The sequence below is a fragment of the Dipodomys spectabilis genome, unplaced genomic scaffold (assembly GCF_019054845.1).
Source record: "Dipodomys spectabilis isolate Male_0828 unplaced genomic scaffold, ASM1905484v1 ptg000098l, whole genome shotgun sequence".
NCBI classification, from domain to species: Eukaryota; Metazoa; Chordata; class Mammalia; order Rodentia; family Heteromyidae; genus Dipodomys; species Dipodomys spectabilis.
Window position 1 is genome coordinate 13,630,719 of NW_024870775.1, and position 27,572 is coordinate 13,658,290.

At 41.2% G+C, this 27,572-nt stretch overlaps 1 protein-coding gene and 1 non-coding gene across 2 annotated transcripts in view; both read right to left on the reverse strand.

Annotated features, from left to right (window-relative positions):
* The window catches only part of Shc3 (SHC adaptor protein 3), a 161,216-nt gene that overhangs the window by 43,689 nt on the left and 89,955 nt on the right, over positions 1-27,572 (reverse strand). The window contains exons 3-7 of the mRNA XM_042686878.1: positions 24,712-24,775; positions 21,152-21,271; positions 16,647-16,700; positions 7,714-7,765; positions 3,619-3,745 (exon numbers count right to left, since the gene is read on the reverse strand). Of these exons, the coding sequence (XP_042542812.1) occupies positions 3,619-3,745; positions 7,714-7,765; positions 16,647-16,700; positions 21,152-21,271; positions 24,712-24,775 (417 nt within the window). The remainder of the gene's footprint in view (positions 1-3,618; positions 3,746-7,713; positions 7,766-16,646; positions 16,701-21,151; positions 21,272-24,711; positions 24,776-27,572) is intronic.
* LOC122113909 lies at positions 6,884-6,988 on the reverse strand. Its single transcript, XR_006148477.1, has one exon. It is a non-coding gene; the product is annotated as a U6 spliceosomal RNA (small nuclear RNA).

Genomic DNA, 27,572 nt, shown 5'->3' on the forward strand with positions numbered 1-27,572 from the left:
GATGTGATCAGTCATAATATGTTACTTCTATTGGATTGTATGGTTCAGAAATATATTTCAGTTAGGTACACAATAAACATGTTAGACTTAATGTTACTTTTATTGTTTTTAGAAAATTAAAGCACTGTTCCCAAAAATGTCTTCTGAGCTCCATATTAGACATTTTGAAAAATATTACAATAATATATATAGTGTATATGTGTGTATATACATATTCATCATACATTGCATACATATTATATATAATTTTATAATGCAATGTATTATATAATATGCTTATATCAATAATATACTACTATACTAACTGAATTTCTACAAAGCAATGTAAATAAAATCAAAATTTTATAATTATCATTAATAATAAAAGACATGATATGATAGCATAGAGAATATTTCCATTTAAATTACTATAACATCATCCACTAGTATATAGCATTTTAGGCTATCCAATATTATCCACATTGCATAGGCTTATACATAGAAATAATTATTTCAGGCAATTCCTACTTGCTAAATTTTGTAGTTGGAGATGAGATTGGTTCAAACTGATTATGGCTGTTCTAGAATAACTTATAAAATGAATTATGCCTGTTACAGATTGAGTCAGAAGTCAGTTTAAGCATTCCAATTTTCAGTCTGTGTTTTGTCATGAGAGTATAAAGCCTCTTCACTGCTAAATTCAGCAACTGCATTTTATTTTCTGTTTAATTCTGGAAACTCAAAATTATATTGGGTTCAGCTTTTATGTAGGTATCAATGTATGTAAAACCTCTGTAATATTTTTCTCTTGTAGAAATATGCTTGCTATATCTAGTACTAAGAAAACTTTCTATTTTCTGATTTCTAACTGAGAAAAGTTTCTCTGAGAATTTTTTTTGCTAGTCCTGGGGCTTGAACTCAGGGCCTGGGCACTGTCCCTGAGCTTCTTTTGATCAAGGATAGCACTCTACCACTTGAGCCACAGTGCCACTGCTGGCTTTTTCTCTGTATGTGGTATTGAGGAATTGAACCCAGGGCTTCATGCATGCTAGGCAAGCACTCTATCACCAAGCTACATTCCAGCCCCTTCTCTGAGAATTTTAATGATTGCTTTTTTTGTAGTAACCTCAATGACAAGTTGATGTTTAGATGGCAATGGCATACTATCTCTGTGAATCCTAGAGCAAATATCTCAGAATTGTGTAACATACCAAGTATCAGATAAGGGGAAGTGCAGCTGGCTGGGAGTAAGAGGGAATCTCCATTTCCTAGCACATTCATAGGAAACAAACTGTTGAGGGAAAACATTCAAGTAGACAATTGGAGTGCATTATATGGTAAGCATATCCACATTTTTGTTAAATAACACTTAATGGCTAGTATTCTATTGTGTAGACTTTCCAATTAGCTATAATTGCATATTTTATTGAAGCTTCTCTTATTACCAATAAAAAGGTTCTGGATAGGTTCTGGATATGTGTGTGTATAAGAGTGTGTATGTGTGTGTGTGTGTGTGTGTGTGTGTGTGTGTGTGTCTTCTATACATATTGATGAGAGGGATTGCTGGGTTAACAAAACAAAAAATTGATACTTCAATTAAAATTTTCAAGCACTCTACCAAAAAGGATATAAATGATGTTTATTTACTGTAATTTTCAAACTTCAATTGCTAAACTCACTTAACAGCTTCTACATTTATTAAACATTTGTATTTCTTACGTTAGAACTTACTATTATGTCTTTGGTTCATGTTTCTTGAATCTTAAGCAGAACTACTCAAAGAAAACCTCTTCTGTAGTAAAGCTAATAGTTTGTAACATGTGTTATAAATAACTGTGTCTCATTTATATTTTAGTATTCTTTCTAGTCATAAATATGTATATTAAATTCACTAATTAATGCAATCAACTGTTGTTTTATTCTTTACATACTTGTCTCTAAGCAAGAATTGTATTTTAATTATCTCAAAAAAAAGCTTGCTCCAGATTTTGAAGGTGATAGTGTTCACACATTACACAAGTAAATTTCAAATCAAAGACAAAAGAAGAAGTGGCTTCAAGATTATTTTATGGAGTGTCACTTTACCAGTTGGGAGTACAAAGTAAAGCTAAGAGAAATAAAATTTAGGGCTGGGAAGGTGGCTCAGTGGTAGAGTGCTTGCCTTGCATGCATAAGTCCCTGGGTTCGTTTCCTCAGTACCACATACATGGAAAAAGCTGGAAGTGGCGCTGTGGCTCCCGTGGTAGAGCGCTAGCCTTGAGCTGAAGAGCTGAGGGACAGCGCCCAGGCCCAGAGTTCAGGCCCCACGACCCGCAAAAAAAAAAAAAAGAGAGAGAAAATTTATTTGCAGTGAACACATCACTATAACAGATTTTCATGAAGTGCTTCATCAAGGACAGAACACAAACAAAATCACAAAAAGAACACCAAAAAACCTACAATATGGGGCTGGGAAGGTGGCTCAGTGGTAGAGCGCTTGCCTTGCATGCATGAGGCCCTGGGTTCGATTCCCCAGCACCACATAAGCAAAAAGAAAAAAAGCGGAAGTGGCGCTGTGGCTCAAGTGGTAGAGCACTAGTCTTGAGCTGAAGAGCTGAGGGACAGTGCCCAGGCCCAGAGTTCAGCCCCACGACAGGGCCCCAAAAAAACAAAACAAAACAAAAAACCTACAATACTTTTTATTTTTAATTTAATTTATTAATTGTTTATTAACATAGTTTGTGCCAGCTCTGGGCATTGAACTCAGAGCCTCACGCTTTCATTTGGCTTTTTTTTACTCAAGGCTGGCACTCTACCACTTGAGCCAAGAAACATTTCTAGTTTTGTTTTTTTTTATGTCTAATTAGAGGTAAGAGTTTCTTGGATTTGTCTAGCCAGACTGGCTTTGAACTTCAGCCTTCTGAGTAGCTAGGATTAAAGGCATGAGACACCAGCGCCCAGTAGAGCCAGAAGTGGGTTTTTGGGGTGTTTTTTTTTTAGTGTTTTGCTACATGGACTATTCTTATAAATATGCAAATGCAATGGCAGATTCTGAATATTGTAATAAACTAAGTAGCTCCTAACTGCTGTTGACATTCACTATTCTTTTTCATTAAAACTGCTGTCACCAGGTGTCATTCCTATTTTACAGTCAAAGCTGCCAAGAGTCAGAGAATTTAAGGAACTTGCCCAGAGCCACACAGCAGACACAAAAGTCCCAAAGCTGTTCTGTCACAGAGGCCCTGAAGCAATGGCACTGGAACCACTGGGAGCTTCTTTTGTAACAGGACTTTACCTAAATGTGACAAAGACAATGGGATACCTAGAACTGTGTTGACATAGCCCCAGCAGGTGACATATGGGGGGAAAAATCACATGGCTTCAGAAGGAACAGAATGACCAAAATCGCACAGTGAAGTTGTTTTTCTTCTTTTTTTTTCTTGGTAACCTTGACTACCAATACTATAGTTTCAAGAAAATGTCTGAAGGCATCATCCATACTCTGGTCTCCATCTGTCTGTTTGCAGTGCCATAGCCCAGCAACAACCAAGTGTCTGATGAGCTGGATAGGTCTGCCTGCAGTCTGAGAGATGGTCCTAAAAAGGAAAGATCTCATAGAACACAGAGAAGCTTTGCAGATGATAGAATTGCTCAACTCACCGGTCCTGGAGAGCCGGAATCTTGGAAGGACACTGCAGGTATTGCTTAAAGCGGAGCTCAAAGGCTTGTCCGATGGAGCCGATGACATCTTGAGCCAGCCCATCACAGCATTCCAGAATATGGCAAGCTGGGAGAGACAGAGACAGATATGGGAATTGGTAGCCTGTCAATCAAGAGCTCCTTGCAGAAAACAGGGGGAGAAAGAGGCAGAGGATTCTTTTTTACTTTGTACATGGGTCTTTCTCCCAGAGGCCCCTCCAGTGATGATGGAAGATAAGCACTTCTCAGAGATATTGTTGGTGAAAATTACAGGTTCTTGTGTGTGTGTGTGTGTGTGTGTGTGTGTGTGTGTGTGTGTGTGTGTGTGTGTATCTGTGTCTCAAGTCAGAGAACCAGTGGCTCATGTCTGTAATCCTAGCTGCTCAAGAGGCTGAGATCTAGTCAGGTGTGGTGGTTCACGCCTGTAATCCTAGCTACTTAGGAAGCTGAGAGCTGAGGATTGCATAGTCAGACCAGGCAGAAAAGTCCATCAGACTCTTATTTCTAATAACCTACAAAAAGAGGAGGAAGAAGAGGAGGAGGAGGAAGAGGAGGAGGAGGAGGAGGAGGAGGAGGAGGAGGAGGAAAGATTTTTATTTTTTGCTAGTCCTGAGGCTTGAACTCAGGACTTAGGCACTAGCTCTGAGCTTCTTTTGCTCAAGGCTAGCACCCTACCACTTGAGCCACAGCACCACTTCTGGTTTTCATGCTTATGTGGTGCTGAGGAATTGAACCCAGGGCCTCATGCATGCAAAGCAAGTACTCTACCACTGAGCTACTTTCCCAGGAGGGAAGAATTTTAAATATTCTTACTGAAGGAAATGGTGAATGATAGAAATGTTAATTATCCTGATTTGATCATTACATATTAGAGAAATTTGTCAAAATACCACAATACACACTGTAAATATATCTGATAGGGGATTAGTAAACAAACACAGAAGTAGAGTTAGGTAGGAATAAATTCTAGGGTTCTATTGCACAGTAGGGTGGCTTTATTATATGTAAACTAAAAATTACATACAATTTTTAAATTATATTGTTTTGTGCCCATACTAGGGCTTAAACTCAAGGCTGTACCACTTGAGCCACACCTCCACTGTAGGCTTTTTATTATTTAACAGAATTTCCTGCCTGGGCCTCCCCAGTGTGGGCAACAGAAACATGACAGACAACATCGATGGCTGCAATTTCCTTGTCACTCTTCTCTGCAAAGGCTATGCACCGTCCCACACTGTTGAACCTGAGCTGGCTCCGGAAGCAGTGCCAACCAACTCCAGAAGAAAAGACATTGCCTTCCAGAGCACCGCTTGCCCCCATGTTCGGTCTCACGGAGCCCAGAGCTTCCCTTTTGAAAGTCCTGCTGTCCAGATGGATGGAGGGTAGGCCCTTCAGGACTGGGCTCAGTTTCCTGATAGAAGATGCCCTCCCCCCTAAAAAAAAAAAAAAAAAGAACTCTCTTGTCCATTGTCCACTATGTGAAAAACAGAGCAAGAAGGGGCCATCGACAAGCCAGGAAGAGCCTTCTCTGGGCCTCAGGTCTGCTTGACCTCGAGGTTCAGTTTCCAGCCTCCAGAGCTGTGAGAAATAAGCACCTGCATTTGAATCCCCAGTCCACAGTGCTGTGTTGTAGAAAGCAGTCTGAGCTTTGCCAGGCCTGTATGTACAATACTGACTGGGGTACGCTTACACTTGTCTTCCACTACTCCATGCTTAGTGGCCTAATGACAACTATTTTATTATATTTCCTGATGTAAAATGGGTCAGGCAGGGCTCAGCTCATGTGTCTCTGTGGCATCAGTGGGGGTTGGCCAGTGGTCTTTGGCTGGCACATGGACTGGTCGAATGGGTCCAAGTTGGCTCTACCTTTACACCTAGTACTTGGCAGAAAAGATCAGTAGGCTACATCCATCAGCAGATCCTTCTCTGCTCCCGAGTCCCAGGCCTACCCTAGATGGCCACTCCCTGAATAGCAGAACTTTCCGCTGAATTCTCTTCTCCACTCAAAACTTTATATTATTGTTATTGTTATTATTATTATTATCTTTGAATCATTGGACAAAGGAGTTTCAATTCAACATGTCAGTTTATGAGTATAACATCTTAATCAATGTCACCCTTTTCATCATTTTCTCTATGTCTTCCAACTCCAGCCATACTCTGTTTTCCTAGTTCTGTTTCCATACATATACCTTAAATATTATGACTGTATTTTTCCACCCTTCTCTTCATTCATCTCATTTATCTCTACACCCTCCCCTTGACCTTGTCTCCTGCCCTCATACCTCAAGTTCCAGTTTCCTGATGGTCATTTTGTTACACTGTAGGCTAATTGGAATTCTCCCCTGCATATACTGTACTTCAAAGCTTTCTAATTGCCCCATCTCTGTTGGGAAGTGACAGTTGCAGAACAGGAAGTTACCATATTATAACATGCATTATCTCAGCTACAGGAACTCCCTTTCTGTCCCCCAACGCAACCCAAATTGTGGCATATGACAATCTTGAGCTTGCCTGGGAAGGACAAACAGTATGATCTTGTGATCTTCAACCTGAAGCATCACTGAGAGACTTGAGAGACTCCCCCTCACTGCTCCTTAACCCAGGCTCAGCAAAAACCCAGAGGGAAAATGGTCCTCACATTTACTTAAATAGGAATGCAAACTTTCCAGTCAGGTTGAGGAGAAATCACAATGGTCCACTGGCATATTACCTATCTCTCTTGCTCTGAAACAGTCTCTTAAGAGTCACACTGCACCATGTTGAAGAAAGACTTAAGAATAAAGGAAGGATTTACAGAAGTCTTTCCCCATTGGGAGGTGAGTTCTACCTTGCAGGTTAATTGATTGGTTTGTATGAAAATGTGTCCAAGATATGAGGGGGTGTGACAAAACAGAATGTAAAGTCTCATTAATCGAAATATTAAAAGAAGGAGAACATATGTGTTGATATAATTGTGTGTGTGTGTGTGTGTGTGTGTGTGTGTGTGCCAGTACTGGGGCTTGAGCATTGTCCTTTTTGTACTCGATACTGGTGCTCTACCATTTGAGCCATAGCCCTACTTTTGGCTTTTTGGTGGTTAACTAGTGATGAGTCTCACAGATTTTTCTGCCAGATTGGCTTTGAACTGAGATCTTCAAATCTTAGCTTCCAGAGTAGCTAGGACTACAGGCATGAGCCAGCAGTGCAAAGCTCCTTTTTTTTTTTTTTTTTCGAAATAACTTAGAAAAATATGGAACACTTCACAAACGTGTGTCATCCTTGTGCAGGGGCCATGCTAATCTTTTCTGTATTGTTCCACTTTTAGTCTATGTGCTGCTGAAGTGAGCACTCCTTTTTTAAAATTTTGCAATTCAACTGGGAAGTCAGCAGCCCCTGGGATGGTGGCTGGAAGGAATGGAAGGGTTGGGAACAGAAGGAAGTGATGCATTGAATTGTTATGAATTTTATTGGTGCTTTTCATTAATGAACTTCCATTGTTGAGATAGTATGCCAGGGTAACCCTCCTTAGTCTTAGTCAAACCACCAGCTCTCCTCTTCCTTCCAATAGGCTTTTGGGTTTACAAATGCCTCTCTCCCATCAAACCCTGGAGGCTTAAAGGGGTATCAGGGACAATCTCCCCTGCACTTGGAGGTGGAGGTGGCCTCAGGCGCAGGAGACAGGACAGTAAGCACAAAAGAAGAGCAGAAGCCAGAAAGGAGGATAGGCAAGTGTGGAATCTTTCAGATACACAATGTCACAGGTACAGTATCACAGCACCCATGAAGGCTGCTCTATAAGTCAGATGTAAAACCATAGCCATCTGAATACAGGTGTGTGTGTGTGTGTGTGTGTGTGTGTGTGTGTGTGTGTGTGTGTGTGTATAAATCTGTGTCTCAAATCTAACTGAACCAGGTGATGTGCTGCCCTTGCAAACCTCCATTACCCTTGGTAATATCATGTGAGACAGGCTCATTTGGTGGCAGAAGCTGAGATAATGAGGAACACCTGCTACTCAGGGCTAATGAAACCTAGCTGTACTTGAATGAATGATTATGAGGACCAAGTCTGCTTACCTCTGCGATTCACAGGGTCCTTGGCTACATAGGCAACATAGTCTGTTGTGTCCTGTTAAGAAAAAGATGATAGACGATCACTCATCACACTGAGAGGTAACACCACAGGAATACAGTGTCTATACTACATGCCTATCCATCATACCACTAAAGAATCAGGGCTATGACCAGGCACCAGTGCTCATGCCTGTAATCCTAGCTACTCAGCAGATTGATATCTGAGGATTATGGTTCAAAGCCAGCACAGGCAGGAAAGTTTGTGAGACTCTTATCTCTAATAAACCAGCAAAAAGCTGGAAGTAGAGCTGCAGCTCAAGTGGTAAAGTCAGCATGCGCGTGCACTCACAACACACACACACACACACACACACACACACACACACACACACACACACACACAAATCAGCTCAGTGTTAGAGCACTTGCCTACCAGACAAGAGGCCCTGAGTTTGATCCCCTAGGCCTACCAAGAAAACATAATCAAATGCTGCCTACAAAACAGTCCAACCAAGGTATCTTATGAAAAGGCAAGCAGGTATTACATGGAGATCTTATAATGCAGATCCTGGGGACCTAAGGGTCTGAATTGTGCAGATGCTGTGGCCTCTGCAAAGAAGACAAGGTACCTAGTCTCTCATGGTGGACCTCCTGGGAAGCTCAGTCCTATCACCCAGATCATCTGATTTAACTGGCTTGAATGTGAGACCTGCCTATCAGAAACTTTTAAAAGCTCCCAATTATACTAGCGTAAACCACAGATGGATGGCATTGCTGGCAGTGCCCTCAAATTTGAGTTACTGTCAGGGTTTCTTGTAGGGCTTCTTAAACAGAGAACTGTACCACACCTCAGAGTTCCCAATCTGGTGGATCTCTGGCAGAGCTCACAAGCTAGATTTCTGACAAGTCACAACTACCACTGGGGTGGGGACCACAATCAGAGAAAATTCTCTATTCAGGAAGAAAAGCAGAGTGGTTATGTGAAGATTAGGGTGAAAACACTCTGTGTGGGAAAGATAAAATAGTTCTTCTCACCCAGCACCAGTGGTTCATGCCTATAATCTTAGCTACTCAGGAGGCTGAGTTCTGAGGATCATGGTTAGAAGCCAGCCTGAGTAGGAAAAGCCAGAAGTGGAGCTGTGGCTCAAGTGGTAGAGCACTGGTCTTGAGAACAGAAGCTCAAGGACAGCCCTTGGGTTCAAGCTTCTGGACTATCTCTCTCTCTCTCTCTCTCTCTCTCTCTCTCTCTCTTTCTCTCTCTCTCTCTCTCTCTCTCTCTCTCTCTCTCTCTCTCTCACACACACACACACACACACACACAAGATTCTTATTTTCTTTCTTTTGAAAAAGAAAATATTTTCATCCATTAAGCTGTTTATAATGGTACTATTTCCAACAGCCAAGATAGGGAATCAGCCTAAGTGCCACAGGATAAAAGGATACAGATAATGTGGTCTGTATTCACAACAGAGAATTGTTTAGACATTAAATAAAAAAAAGAAATCAGGTCATTTGTAAGTAAATGGATGAAGCTAGAGATCACTTAAGCCAAATAAGACAAACTTGGAACAATAATATCATGTTGTACATCAAACACCTACAGAAAATGAAAAGGAGATCCACCCATCACAAAGACTTTCAGTTCTCACTTTTTAATCCAAGACCAACCTCTGCAAGGAAGAAAATGGCTGAAGCGGTCAAGATGGTAGAATAGACTCAACTGCTCTCTTCTGCATGGCATATCAAGGCTGCATGCTCTTGTACTCTGTCATATTTCTCTTCTAATAAACTTTTCTTGGAGTCAGACATGCTACCATTGCACCACCAGGTCCTTAAACTTTTCTTTTATCTTTAAAAGAAGCCACTTCACATATGTGGAGAGTAAAAAAATTAAATTAAATTAAAAAAGAATAGAAGGAAGACTCTTAGAGAAAAAGGACTAGGGAAAGAAGGGAGAGGAATAAGAGAGGGTATTTGAACAGAATAGATATAATCTAAGTATATGACATGTAACATGTGAAATCAGAAACATGCATGCGTGTTACAATGGAATCTATCATTTTGTACAATTAATATATGTTAATATAAAATTTCAAAAACATATTTATAAGCACTGCATAGAGAAGGTTTGTTCTTTCAGGTGGAATATGAATTTCCTCCCTCACCTTACTGAAACCAATGCATAGAAGAAAGCAAGATCACAAAGGTATGCCAAGGCAGCCCTGTGTCTGCTATTTTCTCAACAAGTAATCAAGGAGCTAATCAGACTCTGAATTCTTGAAAAGAGAGAAAACTACAGCACTAAAAAAAAAAAACCCAACTCTGAGTGTAGCTATTCAAGTCACCCTATTTTTGTAGCTAATTTCCAACCCCACTGTTCTGAAGGGCTCCGGGGTAGATAGATGTCATCAGCACTTGCAGGGGTTTCTGTGGTGACTCCTGTCACTGTCTAGGAGCAAAGGGTGCAGCTTTTACTCTCCCAACAACACCCTAGAATATGCTACAAGAACGGGATGAGGAGGAGTGGGTGTAGACTTGTGTGGAGTCCTGGTTGGGTTCTGAGGAGGTAGTGGGTGCTCTCTGGCACTTCTGCCAAGTTTCTGAATCGCACAAGCCCATAGGGAAGGAAATGAGGAGAACTCTGCCCGCAGTTGTGTAGACAAAGACCTACTACCCAGGACCATTCTGTGTGTAATTTCCTCTCCCTGTTCATTGGTAGGGCAGGGAGGAGATGACCAACTGACTTCTATTCATTGCTGTGCAGTGAGGAGCTGAGGGTCTTGAGCTCTTGGTAAAAATACAGAGTGTAGCTCATAGACTTCCATTCTAAATTCATGGATATAAGAGTTCAAGGGTCCTTAGGGGGACTTCCAAGAGTATTTAGAGAAATCAAATTTCTCATACTGGAACTTATGAAACTTATGTGTGTTTTCTAACATTTGAAGTGTCATCAAAAATTGTTTCTCAGTTTTGTATTCCCCACTCCATAAGCTTAACTAACATGACAATCTGGGCACTAATAGCTCATGCCTCCAATCCTAGCTACTCAGGAGGCCGAGATTTGAGGATTGTAGTTTTCAAAACTATCCCAGCAAGAAAGTCTGAGATTATTACTTCTAATTAACCAGCAAAAAGCCTGACATAGAGGTGTGGCTCAATTGTTAGAATACCAGACTCGAGCAAAAAAAAAAGAAGGCCAAGGGATAGTGCCTAGTACTGGCAGGAAAGTGTGTGTGTATTTGAAAGAGACAGACAGAGAGACAGAGAGAAATAGAGAGGAGGGAAGGAGGGAAAGAAAGAGAGGAAGAAAGGGAGATGGGAGGAAAGAAAAAGGGAAGGAAGGAAGGAAAAACAAGAGAGAGGGAAGGAAGAAAGAAAGAAAAGGAAGGAAGGAGGAAAAGAAAGAAGGAAGGAAAACAAGAGAGAGAGGAAGGGAAAAAAGAAAGCAAAAGGAAAGAAGAAAGAGAACAGGATAGGAAGGAAGGAAGGAAGGAAGGAAGGAAGGAAGGAAGGAAGGAAGGAGGGAAATAGAAAGAAGAAAGGAAATAGAAGGAAGAAAGGAAATGGAAGGAAGGATGGAAAGACTAAACTAATGGGAGAACAAACAGGATTATTTAGACAGGATGTGTGTGTCATCAAGCTCTGTGTGCAAATTCAGTGCCAAGGTCTGCAGTTGGGTTTTGGATATTATGGGTGCCGAGTTTTTAAAGAATTTGAAAGAAAATACTGAGTAGTCTCCTGTGCTCCACTTGACTCAAATTGCCGTCACAGTTGTACACAATGAAGCACAACTAAAGTTTTTGCTTTGGGAGGAGGAAGTACTAGAAGAATTAAATCATCCGAATGCCTATGGAAATCGAGACCCTTAACTCAAAAATTCTATACGTAAGTGTATCTATCCTGGGGAGGAGAAGGGGGAAGCACAGAGGTGGGGGATAAAGTGAACAAATGAGCAGCGATGCTCACTAGACACTATGTTGAATGTGAATTATACACCTTGTGGGGAAGGGAGGTCAGGAGGGGAAAAACAGGGAGAAAGCAAGGGAAAAGGTGACATTGTTCAAAAAGAAATGTACTCATTACCTGACTCATGTGAACGTAACTGCACTGTACATCACCTTTAGATCAATAATAATAATTTAAAAAGATTTCCAAAGTGGCCGGGGGGGCGGGGCCGGGGGTGACATGGAGATATTCATAGGCCACATTTAAAAAAATTCTGAACCTTGGCAGCCAGTATAGTAACATGTCAAGAGCAGATATTTAGTTTCAGCAACGTTGTCATCACAGTGAATTAATGTAACTTTGAACGTTATTGGCTTCAGTCAGTCTTTTTATTTAACTTTCAAATTTGATTGGGGTTTACAGAGTTCTTTAAAAAGTATAACATAAAGTGTCAATGTCTTTTTACATCTTCAGGTAACAAAATTAATTTGAGTCAGCATTTGTATATACAGGGAAATTTTATTTTATTTTATTTTATTTTTTGTTGGTTGTGGGGGTTGAACTCTGGGCTTGGGTGCTGTCCCTCAGCTCTTCAGCTCAAGGCGAGTGCTCTACCGCTTGAGCCACAGCAGCACTTCCGGTTTTCTAGTGGTTTATTGGAGAGAGGAGTCTCATGGACTTTCCTGCCCAGGCTGGTTTAGAACAGTGATCCTCAGATCTCAGCCTCCTGAGTAGCTAGGATTACAGGCGTGAGCCACCGGAGCCTGGCTTTTTTATTTTATTTTTTAATAAATGGTTTTTGCGCTGGTCTAGGGATCTTTACTCTGGCACGCAGTTAGGGAAAGAAGGGCAGTAATGAGATATGATGTGCATCTCTCAGATGGTCAGTGAGGGTATGGCTCTACCAGTATACCAGTGTTGTTCCTTTCCTAGGATACTTCTTCTTGTGTTTGTTTATTTTGTTCCACTATCCTGGCTTGAAGTCCATACACTTCATTTGGCTTACTTCTTCAGGCCTGGTACTCTACTACTTGAACCATGCCTCCAGTCAATCTTTTTGCTGATTAGATGGATAAGTATTGAAGACTGTTCTGCCTGGGCTGGTTTTGAACTTTGATCCTTTGGATCTCAGCTTCTTGAGTAGCTAAGATTACAGATATGAGCCACTGGTGAGCAGCTGCTGCTATACTTGTGGATATTAGGATTCAATACAATGACCTTGACATTGCCCAGTTACACAGTGAATGCACTAATTGGGGAAATGAGTTAATAGTGTTTTATAGCTTGTCTAACTTGATAATTTTGTCTGCTATTTTCCTACTGGGTAGACTAAGGGGCAAAGTGATAAGTGGCAGATATTTTAATGGGGCATTAGGGATTGGGATCTTTGTCAGAAATAACCATACTGAGAATGAAAATAGCCTACAGCAAGAGCCTTAGGTGCCAAGAGAAAGATTTCCCAGGAGAAAGACTTGTCTCAGTTCCAGTTCTAGTCCTGGCTTTTGTTTCACCTTTCCTCGTAGTTTTGACTCTGTGGAGGGCAAGGTAGACACAGATGGAGAAGTTCCCATTCTCCAAACCTATAAATAAATTCACTTTCCAGATAGATGGATAGACTTTCACATATAGATATATATGCTTTATGTAGAGATATGTCCTTTTATCATATATATGTACATATGTATAATTCACATATTATTATACATATATATATATATATATATAATTTTTGCTTGATGTGGACAAATGTTAAGATCCAGACACAGAGTGTTAAGCTAGAACCTAGAATTCTTTCATTAAAATCACCTATAAATTGTTATATGTTAAAATCAGGACTATAGCTTAATCTGTAATGGGTTGCATGCATAATTTCACCTGTATTTGGAATGGATAAAATGGGAAGCAATCCTTTTTTGTATTACTAATCAAAGCACAGGAACTAGAGGCATGCCAAGTGATAGAGAGCCAGCTGCGAATGAAAAAGCCAAGTATATTCCGTGTTGTCACTGTATTTGGTTTGGGTACCCTGGTATTGTATATGTGTTTATTTGAATTTGGGAAGAGAATGGTGAGACAAAAGACAACGGGGGAACCAATGCAACAGTGACATACACAAGACAATATGTTGGAAATGATGTGTACAACTTGGGGAGTGGGGTAGGGGGAGGGAAAATGAGGAAAGGGGTAACAAGTTTGACAAGAAATGTACTTATTACCTTGCTTATGTAACTGTAACCACTCTGTACACTAGCTTGACAATTAAAAAAAAAGAAAAGAAAAGAAAAAGGAGAAATTGGAAAACCCTATGTCAATGACAAATCTATCAACCACAGTTGAGAGGGAAGGTATGAAGAAGGCACTGTCGAATTATACTGAAGGTTGAAATAAGATAACAGGTCTTGAGTTGAAGCTCCAGTATGGGCACCAAAAAAAAAAAAAGGAAGTTACAGAAAATATAAAATACAAAGCATCACATATTAATGTAAGTGTGTCCCTTAATGTTATTAATCTTTCTTTTCAATTTTCTTTTATTGAAGACACAATAAGGCATTTAAAAATTATAGTCTCATTCGCATCTTTATAAATAAAACAATTCTAACGTGAGCCAATACATTTGGCTCCCTGTGAGTTAGATACTTGTGTCTATCTTCATAATATGGTTAAAAAATAAAGTGTAAAAAGATTTCCTGAAAGGAGCTGTTGATCCAGATGAACACGATATCTGCTTTTATCTTCTCATACTAGGCTCCCTTCTACATTTAAGAAGCTATGGTTCTATCCCCAGCACCAGGAAGAGAAGGAGGGAAGGAGGACAGAGTATGCTTCCAGACAGACTATGGGTTAGCAATCAGTCAGAATCCTGGAGGAGACATGTGGGGGAAGGTCTGGGTGTATGTGGGGGGCGGGGGGAGGAGGGACAGTAAAGGTAAAAACTAGGCACACATGTACATGCAGGTGTTATCTAAAGAACTGCTCTACGGGTAGACACTGTGGACAATTCCGCTTTCTGAATAGGCATCTCACTCAAAATCTCCTGTTAGGATGAAACGTAAGAACTCAGAAGGATAAGAAAGAAAAGAAAGGCTCAGCCGAGGAAAAGAAAAATGATAGAAATCTGTTATGGGAGGAAGCTTTTGAAAAACACCACCATCAAGTGTGGTAAAGGGCTCAAGCCACAGGAGCTCTCGGGTGAGACTGCTGAACTGTGCCCTGGTCATCCTCAGACTACTAGGAGATGATTTGAGAGCGAAGAGCCAAATGCAGGGGTGGGCAGATCTTTTCCTCTGCCCAGTATCTGTGGCTCAAGGTCTGAGGTGGGGTTGCTGAAAGGCAGAGGGCCCCGCCCTCACCCAGCCAGCATGCAGCCCCATCCCTCACTGCAGTCATGTTGCCTCCCCGGCCCTGTTCTTGGCCAAGGATTTCCCATTGCTGATCTCTACCACCTGGTCCTTTAGGAAAAGGAAGGCTCTGGAATCTGCAATTGAAATGGTTCTTCATTTACTTCCTACGTGTCAACAGTCATTCTTTGACAGCAGGGTACCAGGGTCAAAGGAATCCAGGAGAAGAGGTAAGAAGGTCATGGTGCAAATAGAAATCAACAGGGTCCCTGACCTTAAAGAGAGGATGAATATGCCAATCCCTTGGGTTATCTTGGATGGCTACACTTTTGAATAACAGTGCCTACTGAAACTTTAGTATAATAACAAACCATAACCCACTATTATTTTTATTATATAAAGGCTATTTAACACCAAAAAAACTAACAAGAATATGGGGAACATTATTTTCAATTGAGTAAAAGTATCTCACAAAAAAATGAATCCTCATCTTATCATCCTAAAAAATATCACTGAACTAGTGAAAGCTTTACCCAGACTGGTGAAAACGAATATAACAATGTACCAGGGGAGAAGAATCCTTTCTCCTGTCCACTGCTGAGAAGGGTGGGACCTGTTTCCTCCCCTCTTCTCTCTGCCTTTCCTTCCTACGATGGTTTGAAGGACTGAGCATCAACAGATTAGTGGGTAGTGAGCATCTGAGTTTGGCCCTATCTGGGGCTGGGGAGAGGAGAAGGAGGAGGAAGATGAGAAGGAGGGGAAAGCTGAGGAGAGGGAGGAGGAAAAGAAGGAGAAAGAGAAGAAGTGGGGAGGGAGAGAGGAAGAGGGGCACTATAAATGGTAGCTTCTCAGGAGGCTGAGGCTTGATCTAAGGATCAAGATTGGAAACTAGCTATGAACAGAAAAGTCTCTGATACTCCAATTAAGCACACACACACACACACACATTCGCTGGAAGTGAGCTGTGGCTCGAGTGACAGAGTGCCAGACTTGAGAACAAAAGCTAAGGGATAGCACCCAAGCTCTGAGTTCAAGTACCAGTACAAGCACCAGAAATAAATGTAGGGTAAATACAGGTGTATACGTGAGAAGACTCAGATAGTTGAAAACTGGGACCTATTTGTCACCTCTTAAGAAGGAAAATGCTTCCAGAGTTTCTGAAGCTTTTTGTCAATGAAATGAAAACTAATTGTAAGTACTCATCATGGGTTACCTCTCCTCAAACAACACAGTCAAAAAGAGCTTCTGATAGCAAGGCACTGGTGGCTCATGCCTGTGACCCTAGCTATTCAGAAGCCTGAGATCTGAGGATGGCTGTTCAAAGCCAGCCAGAACTGAAAAAAATCCATGAGACCCTTCTCTCCAATTAACCAGCAAAATGTTCCAAGTAGAAACATAGTTCAAGTAGTAAAACATCAACCTTGAGCAAAAAAGCTTAGGGACCATACCCAGGACCTGAGTTCAAGCCCTAGTACTGGCACAAAACAGGAAGAAGAAAAAAGGAGGAGGGGAGCAGCTTCTGAAACCAAGAAGGGGAAATAGTTGGATTCACTTTTTTATGTCTTATGGTCTTATGGGGCACACTGTGGATACAAGAATCCCTTCTCAGAAATTTGTAACAAGAACAAGAGAAACAAATCAGAGCATACTTACCGGGTCTCCTCCTGAGGCGAAGGAAATGGACTGCATGTGATGGTTAGCTATGATCTGCCAAGCCCAAACAAAAAGAGACAGGATGTTATTACCCTTTCCAGGTCTTGCAAAACCAAGTACTTGTTGGCAGGCATATAAATTGACAAGCTTTCTTGAAAACTGGCACCTGCACAAAAGCAAAGACTACAGCTAGATCCCCTGTTGTAAACATACCCAGTCTAAGTCCCATTGCTATCTAGTTGGTTGGCTAGCCAATCAGGAGCTGGGAATTCCTCTACAGATGAGGAGTTTGTAGCCATAGACCAAGTAGCTTGCTCAAAGTAAAAAGATGAGCGACACCAAACGCTGGTGGCTCATACCTATAATCCTAGCTTACCCAGGAGGCTGAGCTCTAAAGATTGTGATTCAAAGCCAATTGGGGCAGAAAAGTCCATGAGACTTTTATCTTCAATAAACTAACAGAAAGCCATAAATGGAACTGTGGTTCCAAATGGTAAGTGGTTCAAATGGTAAAGTGTTAACCTTGAGCAAAAAACCTTGAGCCGCACAAGCTCTGAGCTCAAGCCCAAGTCTCCAACCCAAAGTCAGAGTTTTAACAAGTGTGTTAAGAAATGCCACTGACACACTCAAACAGTGCAACTTCCTAGTTCTAGAAGTATAACAGGGCTTCTGTTATAGACCCCATAGCTAGGAAGGAAACGTGCTCTCATCTCTCTCTTTATTTGTAGCATGTTTCTTTAAATCAGAAAGTCAGCAGCCAATATCCAAAGTGTGTGTTCCTAAAGCACGTGTAAAATTTGTCAACTTTAAAACCAGGGAAGACATTCCAAGTTAATTTTAAAATGGGAAATTCCCATTTGCTTTGTGAACTGTCGCCTAAATGAAACTCAGCAGACACTGAGTAAATTAGAAGCTGCCCTAAATCTCCAAAGCTGTCTAAATCTTCCGCACTATTTTTATCTTGATAAAGACAATGGATTGACATTGAATTTCGGGGGTGGAAGATCTCGCTTCCATCCCAATGCAACCAGGTTTATTTCTGGGCAGCCTGCTCAAGCTTTCACCCTTCAGCAGACAGTTGGGATTTACAAAGCTCATTTATTATCTTAATATGATTTATAATAATAATATCCTGGAGATTTAAAAAATGTTCCTGTGAAGCTGCATGTAGAACACAACCAAACTACATCATAACTTTTTTTTTTTCCATTTTGAGGTGCTGAACATTGAACCTAGGCCTTCATGCATTGCTGAGCACACACTGAGAAGATTTGCTTGTTGGGTATTTTTTTTAAGCATTACTGGAAATTGAACTTTACTGGTAGGTGTTCTACCACTTGAGCCATGATTCCAGTCTCTTTTTGCATTGCTGATTTTCAAGGAAAAGTCTCGCTCTGATGATCTGACTTGCAGTGTGAACCTCTTACTTGTGCTTCCTGGTGGTAGGGATGACAGCCATGCACCATCATACCTAGCCATTGGTTGAGATGGAGTCCAGTAAACATTTTTTGTGCCTGGGCTATCTTTGAATCATAATACTCTGATCTCTGCTTCCCAAGATATTTTTAAATGCCTAATTTGTTAAGTGGCATTTGTAAAACTTCAGGACCTAGAAAAACTCGAATATATTCATGAATATAAAACAGTGTGACTGGCAGGGTAGCTTGTGTCCAAGCCCCAATTCACTTGAACTAATAATAGTTGCTTGCCCTAGAATCTACCGCTTGCCACTGATAGACAGCTCTTGAAAGAACAAGGAGAACTAGCCATCCCCAAACAAGGAAAATCTAGGACTTCTGACATTTAAAATTTTTGCACCATTAATCTTTGTGTATATAAGATTTTTGCTTATTTAACTCATGCTTTTAACCAAAAGAAATTCAAAGAAAAAGAAATTCAAACTGAAGCTGAGAAAGGAAGCTAGAAGTTCTGACTTTGTGGAAAAAAATGAAAGTCAACATCAGGTCAACACCAAACAGTTTTTCAGTGCCTGTATCTATCTTCTTCTAGTAACAGAAACTGAAAAGAAAGTGAGAAAATTAGAGCCAATCAACTTTCCTGTATTGGCATGTGCTTCTACTTTGGTTTTATTTAGTATGGCCTTGTTTGTGGTCTTTTGGGTACAGGCCCAGTAGTGGGATTGCTAGGACATAGGGAAGCTCTATGTGTAGTGTAGTCTTTTGAGGAACCTCCATACTGCTTTCCAGAGTTGCTAAACAAGTTTACACTCCCACCAACAGTGTAGTAATGTTCCCTTTTGGCCACATCCCCTCCAGTATCTGTTATATGATTTCTTCATTATAGCCATTCTAACTGGGGTGAGGTAGAATCCCAATGTTGTTTTGATTTGCATTTCTTTTATGGCCAGAGATAGTGAGCATTTCCTCATGTGTCTATTGGCCATTTTTATTTTCTCTTCAGAAAAGTCTCTAAGTCTTTAGTCTTTATTTATTTATTTAGTGTGCCAGTCCTGGGGCATGAACAATGACTAGGTCTTGTCCTTGACCTTTCTTGCTTAATGCTAGAGCAGTATGACTTGAGTCACACCTCTGCTCCCAGATTTTTTTGGCAGTTAATTGGAGAAAAGAGTCTCATGGGCCAGGTGCCAGTGGCTCACACCTCTAATCCTAGCTACTCAGGAAGCTGAGATCTGAGGATCATAGTTCAAAGCCAGCCGGGCAGGAAACTCCATGAAACTCCAATAAACCATCAGAAAACCGGAAGTGGTGCTGTAGCTCAAGTGGTAGAGCACTAGCCTTGAGCTGAAGAGCTGAGGGACAGCGCCCAGGCCCAGAGTTCAAGCCCTACAACCTCCAAAAAAAAAAAAAAAGGAGTCTCATGGACTTTCCTGGGCTGACTTCGAACATTGATCCTCAGATTTCGCCTCTTGAGTGGCTAGGAATATAGGTGTGATCCACCAAGCACTCAGCTCAGAGTTTTATCTTGACTCTGCTATTTGCAATTTGCTGTGAGTTCTGTCTGTCTGCTTTCTCTGGACAGAGAAGGGGTGTGTCTCACCAGGTGAGTTCCCATTTACTATAATTGGGACCTAGAGTGAACAAAGGAAGAACCAGAGCCAAGAGCTTTGTCTTTACCCAACCTGCTAGAGAATGCATCCTTTTATACTGGCATTTTCTGAGTTCCCCGGGGCTCAGCACTAATGGAGTAGGGCCACCCATCCTAGCACCAGCCAAACTATCCCTTTTTTACAGAAGTGAGGAATGAAGAAGGGGCCATTCAGAGATAAGGCCCCATCTAGTAGAGGGTTATAGCTTGCAGGCTCCAAAAAACAAATGATCTACTAGCCATATAGGATATGAGTGCAAATATGAGTGCCTGAAAGGGCCAGTCTCCACCAACAGCATGAGCTCCATTGGAGACAGTTCAAAGAAAGGCTGACCCTGACCAACATGCTTTACATGAAAATTAATCCTTAAAAATGGATTTCCTGGGGTGGGGGTTGTCTCTGGAGGATAAAAGAATAGAGAAGTGGTATTTAGTTATGTTCAAAGAAGACCAGAATGCCCCTTCTCATATCTACACAAGATCTAGGTTTAGTGCTACATCTTGGGTGGGAAGAGTAGGGTCAATAGAGCTGGAGATGCAACCCACTTACCTGGGACTATGTACTCAATAAATAGAAATACCTATAAAGGTGACGATGTCATCCCTGGCAAGACAGTAAGAATCAGAATTGTGTCACACACACAATGTGTAACTCACACTGCTAACATTGGGTCTGGTCAGAGCAGGGGATGATGTTCACATGCTACATACTATACAAGCATCTTTGCTTCCTTCTTCTCATTGGACCTTCAGAAATGACCTGTTGGTAGCCAGGCAGCCACTCATATACCCATTTTTTTCCCACTTAAGAAACTAATGCTAAATAGAGAAACCTAGAAGACAGATGTTGTGCCTGGTACAACCATCCCAAATGGAATTAACCTTAATAAGTCTGTCTATACTGCTTTGCTCAGCTCTGAAGTTGCCCACCCTGATTATTCTCTAGACACATCACATCTCACCAATCCTGCAACACTCTGAACTGGACCATGCTCCAAAATATAAAACCACTAAGAAAGAAAAACAACTTCCAATTAAACCATGGCCTGCTCTCTGCTTCAGAGGTGATAAAATTAAAATGTGGTCTATAAAAACAATAAAAAGGGAATTATAAAAGGGCAAAGACAATGAACAGAAGAGTTTGCACACACATCACTTCTGTTGCTCTACTGTAAGTAAACCAACAACTTCATGCATCACACACACACACACACACACACACACACACACACACACACACACATACACATTAGAATATAATGAAAGGGAGCAAGCTCATGAATCATTCCATTGATGACTCTTCACAGTGGCCAAAGTCTACAGATGAGTCAACATGTGACATGAGCATAGTGCCCATGGACTCAGGAAGCTACAAGCAGGAAGTCCATGAACTCCCATCTTCAGGGCTCCACCAGGCTGGAAACCCTGAGCAACCACACCTGTTTGGAGTCAGGTGTCCTCAGGTTCAGGCTGGCGGTGGAGATGGTCAGGGAGATGCTCATTCCTGCAAACTGGAGATTGCTCTTTCCCAGGATGCTGGATAGCATTTTGCTTGGAGGCTGTGAAATCAAAGAATGTTTCATTATTTCAGCTTTTTATTTATAGAAATAGTGTTCTCAGACTCAAAGGGTGGAGACACAGATGTCAGCACACCCCCAAACCATCACTGATTGCTCCTAATCCTTTAGGTACAGGAGGACAAGAAAAAAATGGATGGACTGGAAGGGTGGGAGTCAGTGCTAATATGCGCAATCCACAATATGCCATATGTAAGTTGTCCAAGACCTAGTGTGCAAATGCTGAGATGAGGGCCCTTGTGGACAGTCAGAGGTATCAATCTTCCTGGCTGCCTCTTACCACATACTTGTGTCTCATGGGGTCCCTATGGGGCCTGGAAAAATAGCAGGGAGTTCACAAACACACAGCATTGCATATTTAGATACCTGGTTTCAGCACACCAAGAATCAAACTATCTCTCAGAGCAGACATGAAGCTAATGAGCAATCACAGAGGGTAACCAGGATGCTCATCACTGAAGGGAAGAGTCTAAACATCTTTCTGGTCAAAGCTTATCTAGATGGCCCATTGGCCAGGAGCCAACACAGGATGGAGAGACAGAGGCTGGCCATAACTGTGTCTCCTCTGCTCCTTCAGAAAAGTCTCTGTGCAGAAATGCAAGGACTTTAGTTTCCAGCTAAGCACTTCCTTCCTCCCTGGAGTCCCTGGACAGGCTTTGAAGCACTCATCTCTCTGGCCTTTTGGATCAACTCATTCTTTTCATTTAGATTACAATAACCTCTCATAAGTATGCTAATTAATTTCTAACCAGGCATGCACTTTTTTAATCTCCTGGGAGAGAAAATAAAGTAACTAACACTAAGGCTTTCTAAAGTGGAGTTGAGGGATCATAAGCAATGCACTCCAACTGCTGAAGGGCAGACCAAAGGATAAACCCCTTAAGTCAGTATTCACTGGCCTTCTGTAGCTCCCAGATGGGTGTGCCCTAATCCACAAACCAATCAGAATGGGTTTTGCTGTTTAGAGTTTCTGCACAGCCAATTTAAATGCCTCTAAAAACAACTTTTTATGAAATAACCTCTATTAAAAAAAAATCTCTCCTGGGCTTATATATATACTATTCAAGCCTGACCTGATTCCATGGATTCAAAACACGGCTCTTTGCTTCACAGAGAAATCAGATAAATGTTGTTTCCTTTGGTCTCTGTGGCAATCCTTTCTTTAAAAAAAAAAAAGAGTCAACATTCTTGAAAGAACTCTTTAAAAATAGAGATACCCTTCCACTGCTCTTCTCCCCTGTGAGATTTGGGTCAAGTGCATCTAAGATAAAATCTAGCAATGATCATGAGCTCTACTTCTACCTACCAAGAGCCATAAGCATACCCCAAGGCTTGTCAGTACCACCTGGTTCTGAGAAATGAGATCACCTAGCACTGTTTTGAGATTTTTTCCTAGTTCCTGTTTTCAGGATTCCAGAGCTTCATCCCTAGGATCCCCAGAGGATTCGATAAAACCTAGACTAGCATACCTGAGCTGTCAAAGTTCTCTGCTAGAAACCCAGGTAATCCATGGATAGATGGATTCCCCACCACCCAGCTCCAATGGCAGATGAATAGGGCTAGGAATAGCAGGGAATTGTTTTCCAGAATCAGTTGGAATCAAATGCACAGTCTCAGGGGCAGATTCAGGGTCTTTAAGATACTCTTACACACAATTCTTTCTAGGCAGAGAACAGTCACAATCATAAGTACAGTGATTTATTTACTGCACGTGTCACTAAAAAAAGGTTTTGAGTGTGTGTTTGCTCTTAATTCAAATATTTTGTTTTTTTCTACTCCAACTTTTTATTCAAGATAGGGTTGAACTAGTCCCTGGAGCAGGCGGATTGGGCTTGACCTCAGCTCCACCTCCTACCTGTATTAAGATTTCTCACCTCTGTGCCTTAGTTTTTATCATCTATAAGTAGGATTTCCACTGATGTTGCATAGTTTCAGCTAGTGAGATCCCATTAGAACTTTTAGGAATTGCATGGGCTGCTTCTTAATAATTTTATTAAAATGACCGATGCAAATTCACAATGAAATATATCACAGTTTTTTAAAGTCTCTTAGGAGAGGAACAGAATGGCACAAGGCCTATGTACCTCTGAACATACAGAATAATAATATTTATCAAAATGATAAATGGGAACAAGGAAATGGGAACAAGCTTTTCTTTGTTGTTTCTTTTTGTTCTGTTCGTTCATTTATATGTCTTTGAGAGTGAAAGAGGAGGCACAGTGGAAGGACAAAGGGTGGAAAGTGCAGCAATGGTTCTCACCGGACACTATGTTGAAAATTAACTCTATAATTTGTGGGTGGGAGACAGGCGGGAAACTGGGAGAGAGCGAGAGAGGTGCTGACATTGTCCAAAAAGAAATGTACCCTTTACCTGCCTTATGTAAGTCCTCTTTACATTACCTTTATTTTTATTTATTTATTTATTTTTTGGATCCATTGGTGGGGCCTGAACTCTGGCCTGGGCGCTGTCCCAGCTCTTAAGCTCAAGGCTAGTGCTCTACCACTGAGCCACAGCGCCACTTCCGGCTTTTTTCTTTTTGCTTATGTGGTACTAAGGAATCGAACCCAGGGCCTCAGGCATGCAAGGCAAGCACTCTACCACTGAGCCACCTTCCCAACCCCATACATTACCTTTATAATAACATTTTTAAGTTAAAAAAAAAAAAGACAAGCTGGGTACTGGTGGCTCATGCCTGTAATCCTAACTACTCAGGAGGCCAAGATCTAAGGATCAAAGTTTGAATCCATGAAACCCTTATTTCCAATCAACCAGCAAAAAAGAAGTGGAGGTGTGGCTTAAATGATAGTGTGACAGTGATTATTGAAATAGCCAAATGAGTGCAATATTGGTGTGTACACACACACAGAAACAATACTGGACAGATAAATGGTTTTGCTTTAGAAACCCACCTATGCTTTTCACATCTGCTGTACCTGTACAGTGGAAATTCTGTATAATGACGTGCTACTGTGGGTCCCAAACCTACTGTTTCTAGGAATGTCATGCTGAAGTCAACCGCACAAAAGTATTGACACCACAGAAATTGGCAAGTGTTAAATCCTCATCCCCAAGAGCTGGTGGTAAAATGCTACCAACACACCACTGGACTACCTTTCACAAGGAGCTGCTATGATTAAGTAAATTCATGTATATTAAATCCTCAAAGGAACATCTAACCAAGTATTTGCTATTGTCATTATCTTCAGGATTAAACCACAATGAATGATCATAGTGTCTACTGTTGGTCAGCAATGACAGTTCTCTGGCCTCAACCACAGGGAATCAAGAGCAATGTTAGCTTTCTTTGATTTTACAAATAATAAGAGGCAGGCCATGGGAAGAGGATAGTAGATCATTTTGTAAATGAAGATGCCAAGCAATGAGACATTGTCACAGAGACACATGATGTTAATGGCAGTACCTTCCTTTTCTTGAGTGCTCCTTTGGCACCAGGCACTGCTTCGCAGACACGGCTGATGGCTTCCCTTAGGAAGAAGGGAGACAGAGTCATTTATCACATGCCAGTTGGGACTATGAAACCCAGAGACTCCACTTGAACATCCAGGAAAACAACTGCTTGCTTATATCAGAAGAAAGAAAGAGAGAAAGAGAGAAAGGGAGAAAGAAAGAGAGAGAGAGAGAGAGAGAGAAAGAAAGAAAGAGAGAGAGAGGAAGGAAGGAAGGAAGAAAGGAAGCTAGGAAGGAAGGAAGGAAGAAAGGAAGCTAGGAAGGAAGGAAGGAAGGAAGGAAGGAAGGAAGGAAGGAAGGAAGGAAGGAAGGAAGGAAGGAAGGTAGGAAGGAAGGAAGGAAAGAAGGAAGGAAGGAAGGAAGGAAGGAAAGAAGAGAGAGAAGCAGGGAGTCAGCTTATCTGTCCTCCAAGTAAACTAACAACACACAGGCATTTTAAAACATTTCACTGAACATATTGTAGCTCTTGTTTTTATGATTGTAGTTGTATACAAATAGTGTCCTATGACCAATGACACACTCTTTTTTCTTAGTTGAACACTTTGTTGATGTCCAAAGCTTAAAGAATTAACTTGCAGACAAGAAGTACAGCAGAAAACAAGAGTTTTATGACAGTCTTGCAAGACCAAGTGTTTAATGGACAGATAAGGTTGAAATGAGCAATTTAGTCTTTAATGCACAGACTAATGCTAGTTGACTTCCAACTTCTGATGCTCTGTATCTCAGGAACTTCTAAGTCCATGGGCTTTATGATTATCCTATCAGCAAGCTGTTTTGTCAACTTTTCAGTCAGGGTCAGATGCCTTGCCTTGAAAACACACCAAATTACAAATACAGACCATCCCCAACTGAAGATAGGTCAGCTTATCATGGTGTGAAAACAAATCCCTTTCAATAGAAGCCATAACTCGGATTTTGAAGTCTAATCCAATTTTTCACAGTTCAGGATTGTTATTTTAGTGTATTTTTATTACCATGCAATAACAAGATAAACTGATATACGCATAGAACTTACCCTGATACACCCTCCCTTTCTGCTCCTACCTCCAGCCTCTAACAACCTCTATTCTATATTCAAGTCAACTGCTTTGAGCTTCCACAAATGAGCAAGAACCTGTGGCCTTTGTCTTGGCTGAGTCTTGCTTATTTCTCTTAATACGATGGTCTCCAGTTCTATCAACAGGATCATCTCTCAGATGCTGGGCAAAGGCAGTACCCACAGTTTCCCATAAGCCACAGAATGGCAAAAGGAAAGAGTGGCCCTCAGCAGCATGCTATGTTGTGAAGTTTGCATGTTTTGGGGTTAGGTATAGTCAGTGCATTTTAGCTAACAGGAGTGGCTATAAAAAGGTTTGGGAGGGGGGCTGGGAAGGTGGCTCAGTGGTAGAGTGCTTGCCTTGCATACATAAGGCCCTAGGTTCGATTCCTCAGCACCACATAAGCAGAAAAAGTTGGAAGTGGCACTGTGGCTCAGGTGATAGAGCGCTAGCCTTGAGCTGAAGAGCTGAGGGACAGTGCCCAGATCCAGAGTTCAGGCCCTATGACCGATTAAAAAAAAAAGGTTTAGAGGGGGAAAGAATCTCTTTAAAATACAAATGAGCCACAAGATTCTGTGTGGGGCTGGGTCTAAAACAGCATTAGACGAACAGCTCCATCATCCAGGATCTACAAGTGTCCTCAGTGTTGAGGGTCATTGGTAGGGGACCAGTGGGTCAGGGGACTCACACACAGCTCTGACCACAGCTCTGACCACAGACAGACAGGAGGCTGGGAAGGGTAAAGAGTCAGGGAAAGAAGAAGGCTGTACAGGTGACAGAAACTAGAGTGACAAAAAATAGGACACTTGAAAGCTACCCCAGCTCAATGTTTTGACAAGCTAGGTAAGAGATGATGGTGAGATGGGCTGAAAGCTCATCAGAAAAGATTTCTAGGAGAACGCAACTCCAATGTAAAGAAGGAAAATACAGCATAAGAACAGGAGGGGATTTGTTAGGAAATAGAAAGACTTGGAAAAAAATCATATTAAGTGTAGTAAGCCAGACTTAAACAAACATAGGTCCCATGGTTTCCCTTATCTGCAATAACTAGTATATGTCTAGGATAAGCAGAACAGGTCAAAAGCTATGTATATATGACCATATAACCTGATGCTAAGCAAAATGAACTGCAAGATAGGGACACAAAAGGTTTTATCTTTGTTGCTGTTCTTTTTAATGTACTTATCATGTACTTTGTGGGTTTTTTTGTTTCTTTGTATGTTCTTCCCCCATGGTACAACCCCTGTTGTCACTGTATTTGATTCCAACGTCCTGCATCTCGTATATACATTTTTCTAATTTGGGGAGGGGAAGAGAAATAACAAAATGCTGAAATAAGGATACAGGATGACCTATTGTAACAATGAGATGTATAAGACAATATATTGAAAACGAACTTTACAACTTTGCGAGGGGGGGGGGAGGGGAGGGAGGAGTTGCGGAGGAGGTGGGGAGGAAAGGGATGGTAGGGGAAAATAAAGGAGGGTGTAACAATGCTCTACAGGAAATGGACTCATTACCTTGTTCATGTAATTGTAATCCCTCTGTACAGTATCTTTACATTAAAAAATATTTAAAAAAAGAACGTAGGGGGAAACAAGGATATAGAGAAAGGCAGAATGGAAAAGATCATAGACCCTCAGAGACATTACACCAACTTTCCACACTAAAGGTATCTTGCAATTAATTTCTACCATCTAGGTAAAAAATTTCATGTTCACAATGCAGTGCTTATAGGAGAGATGTGTCCTTAGGCAACAGACCGTTGAGATGAGCA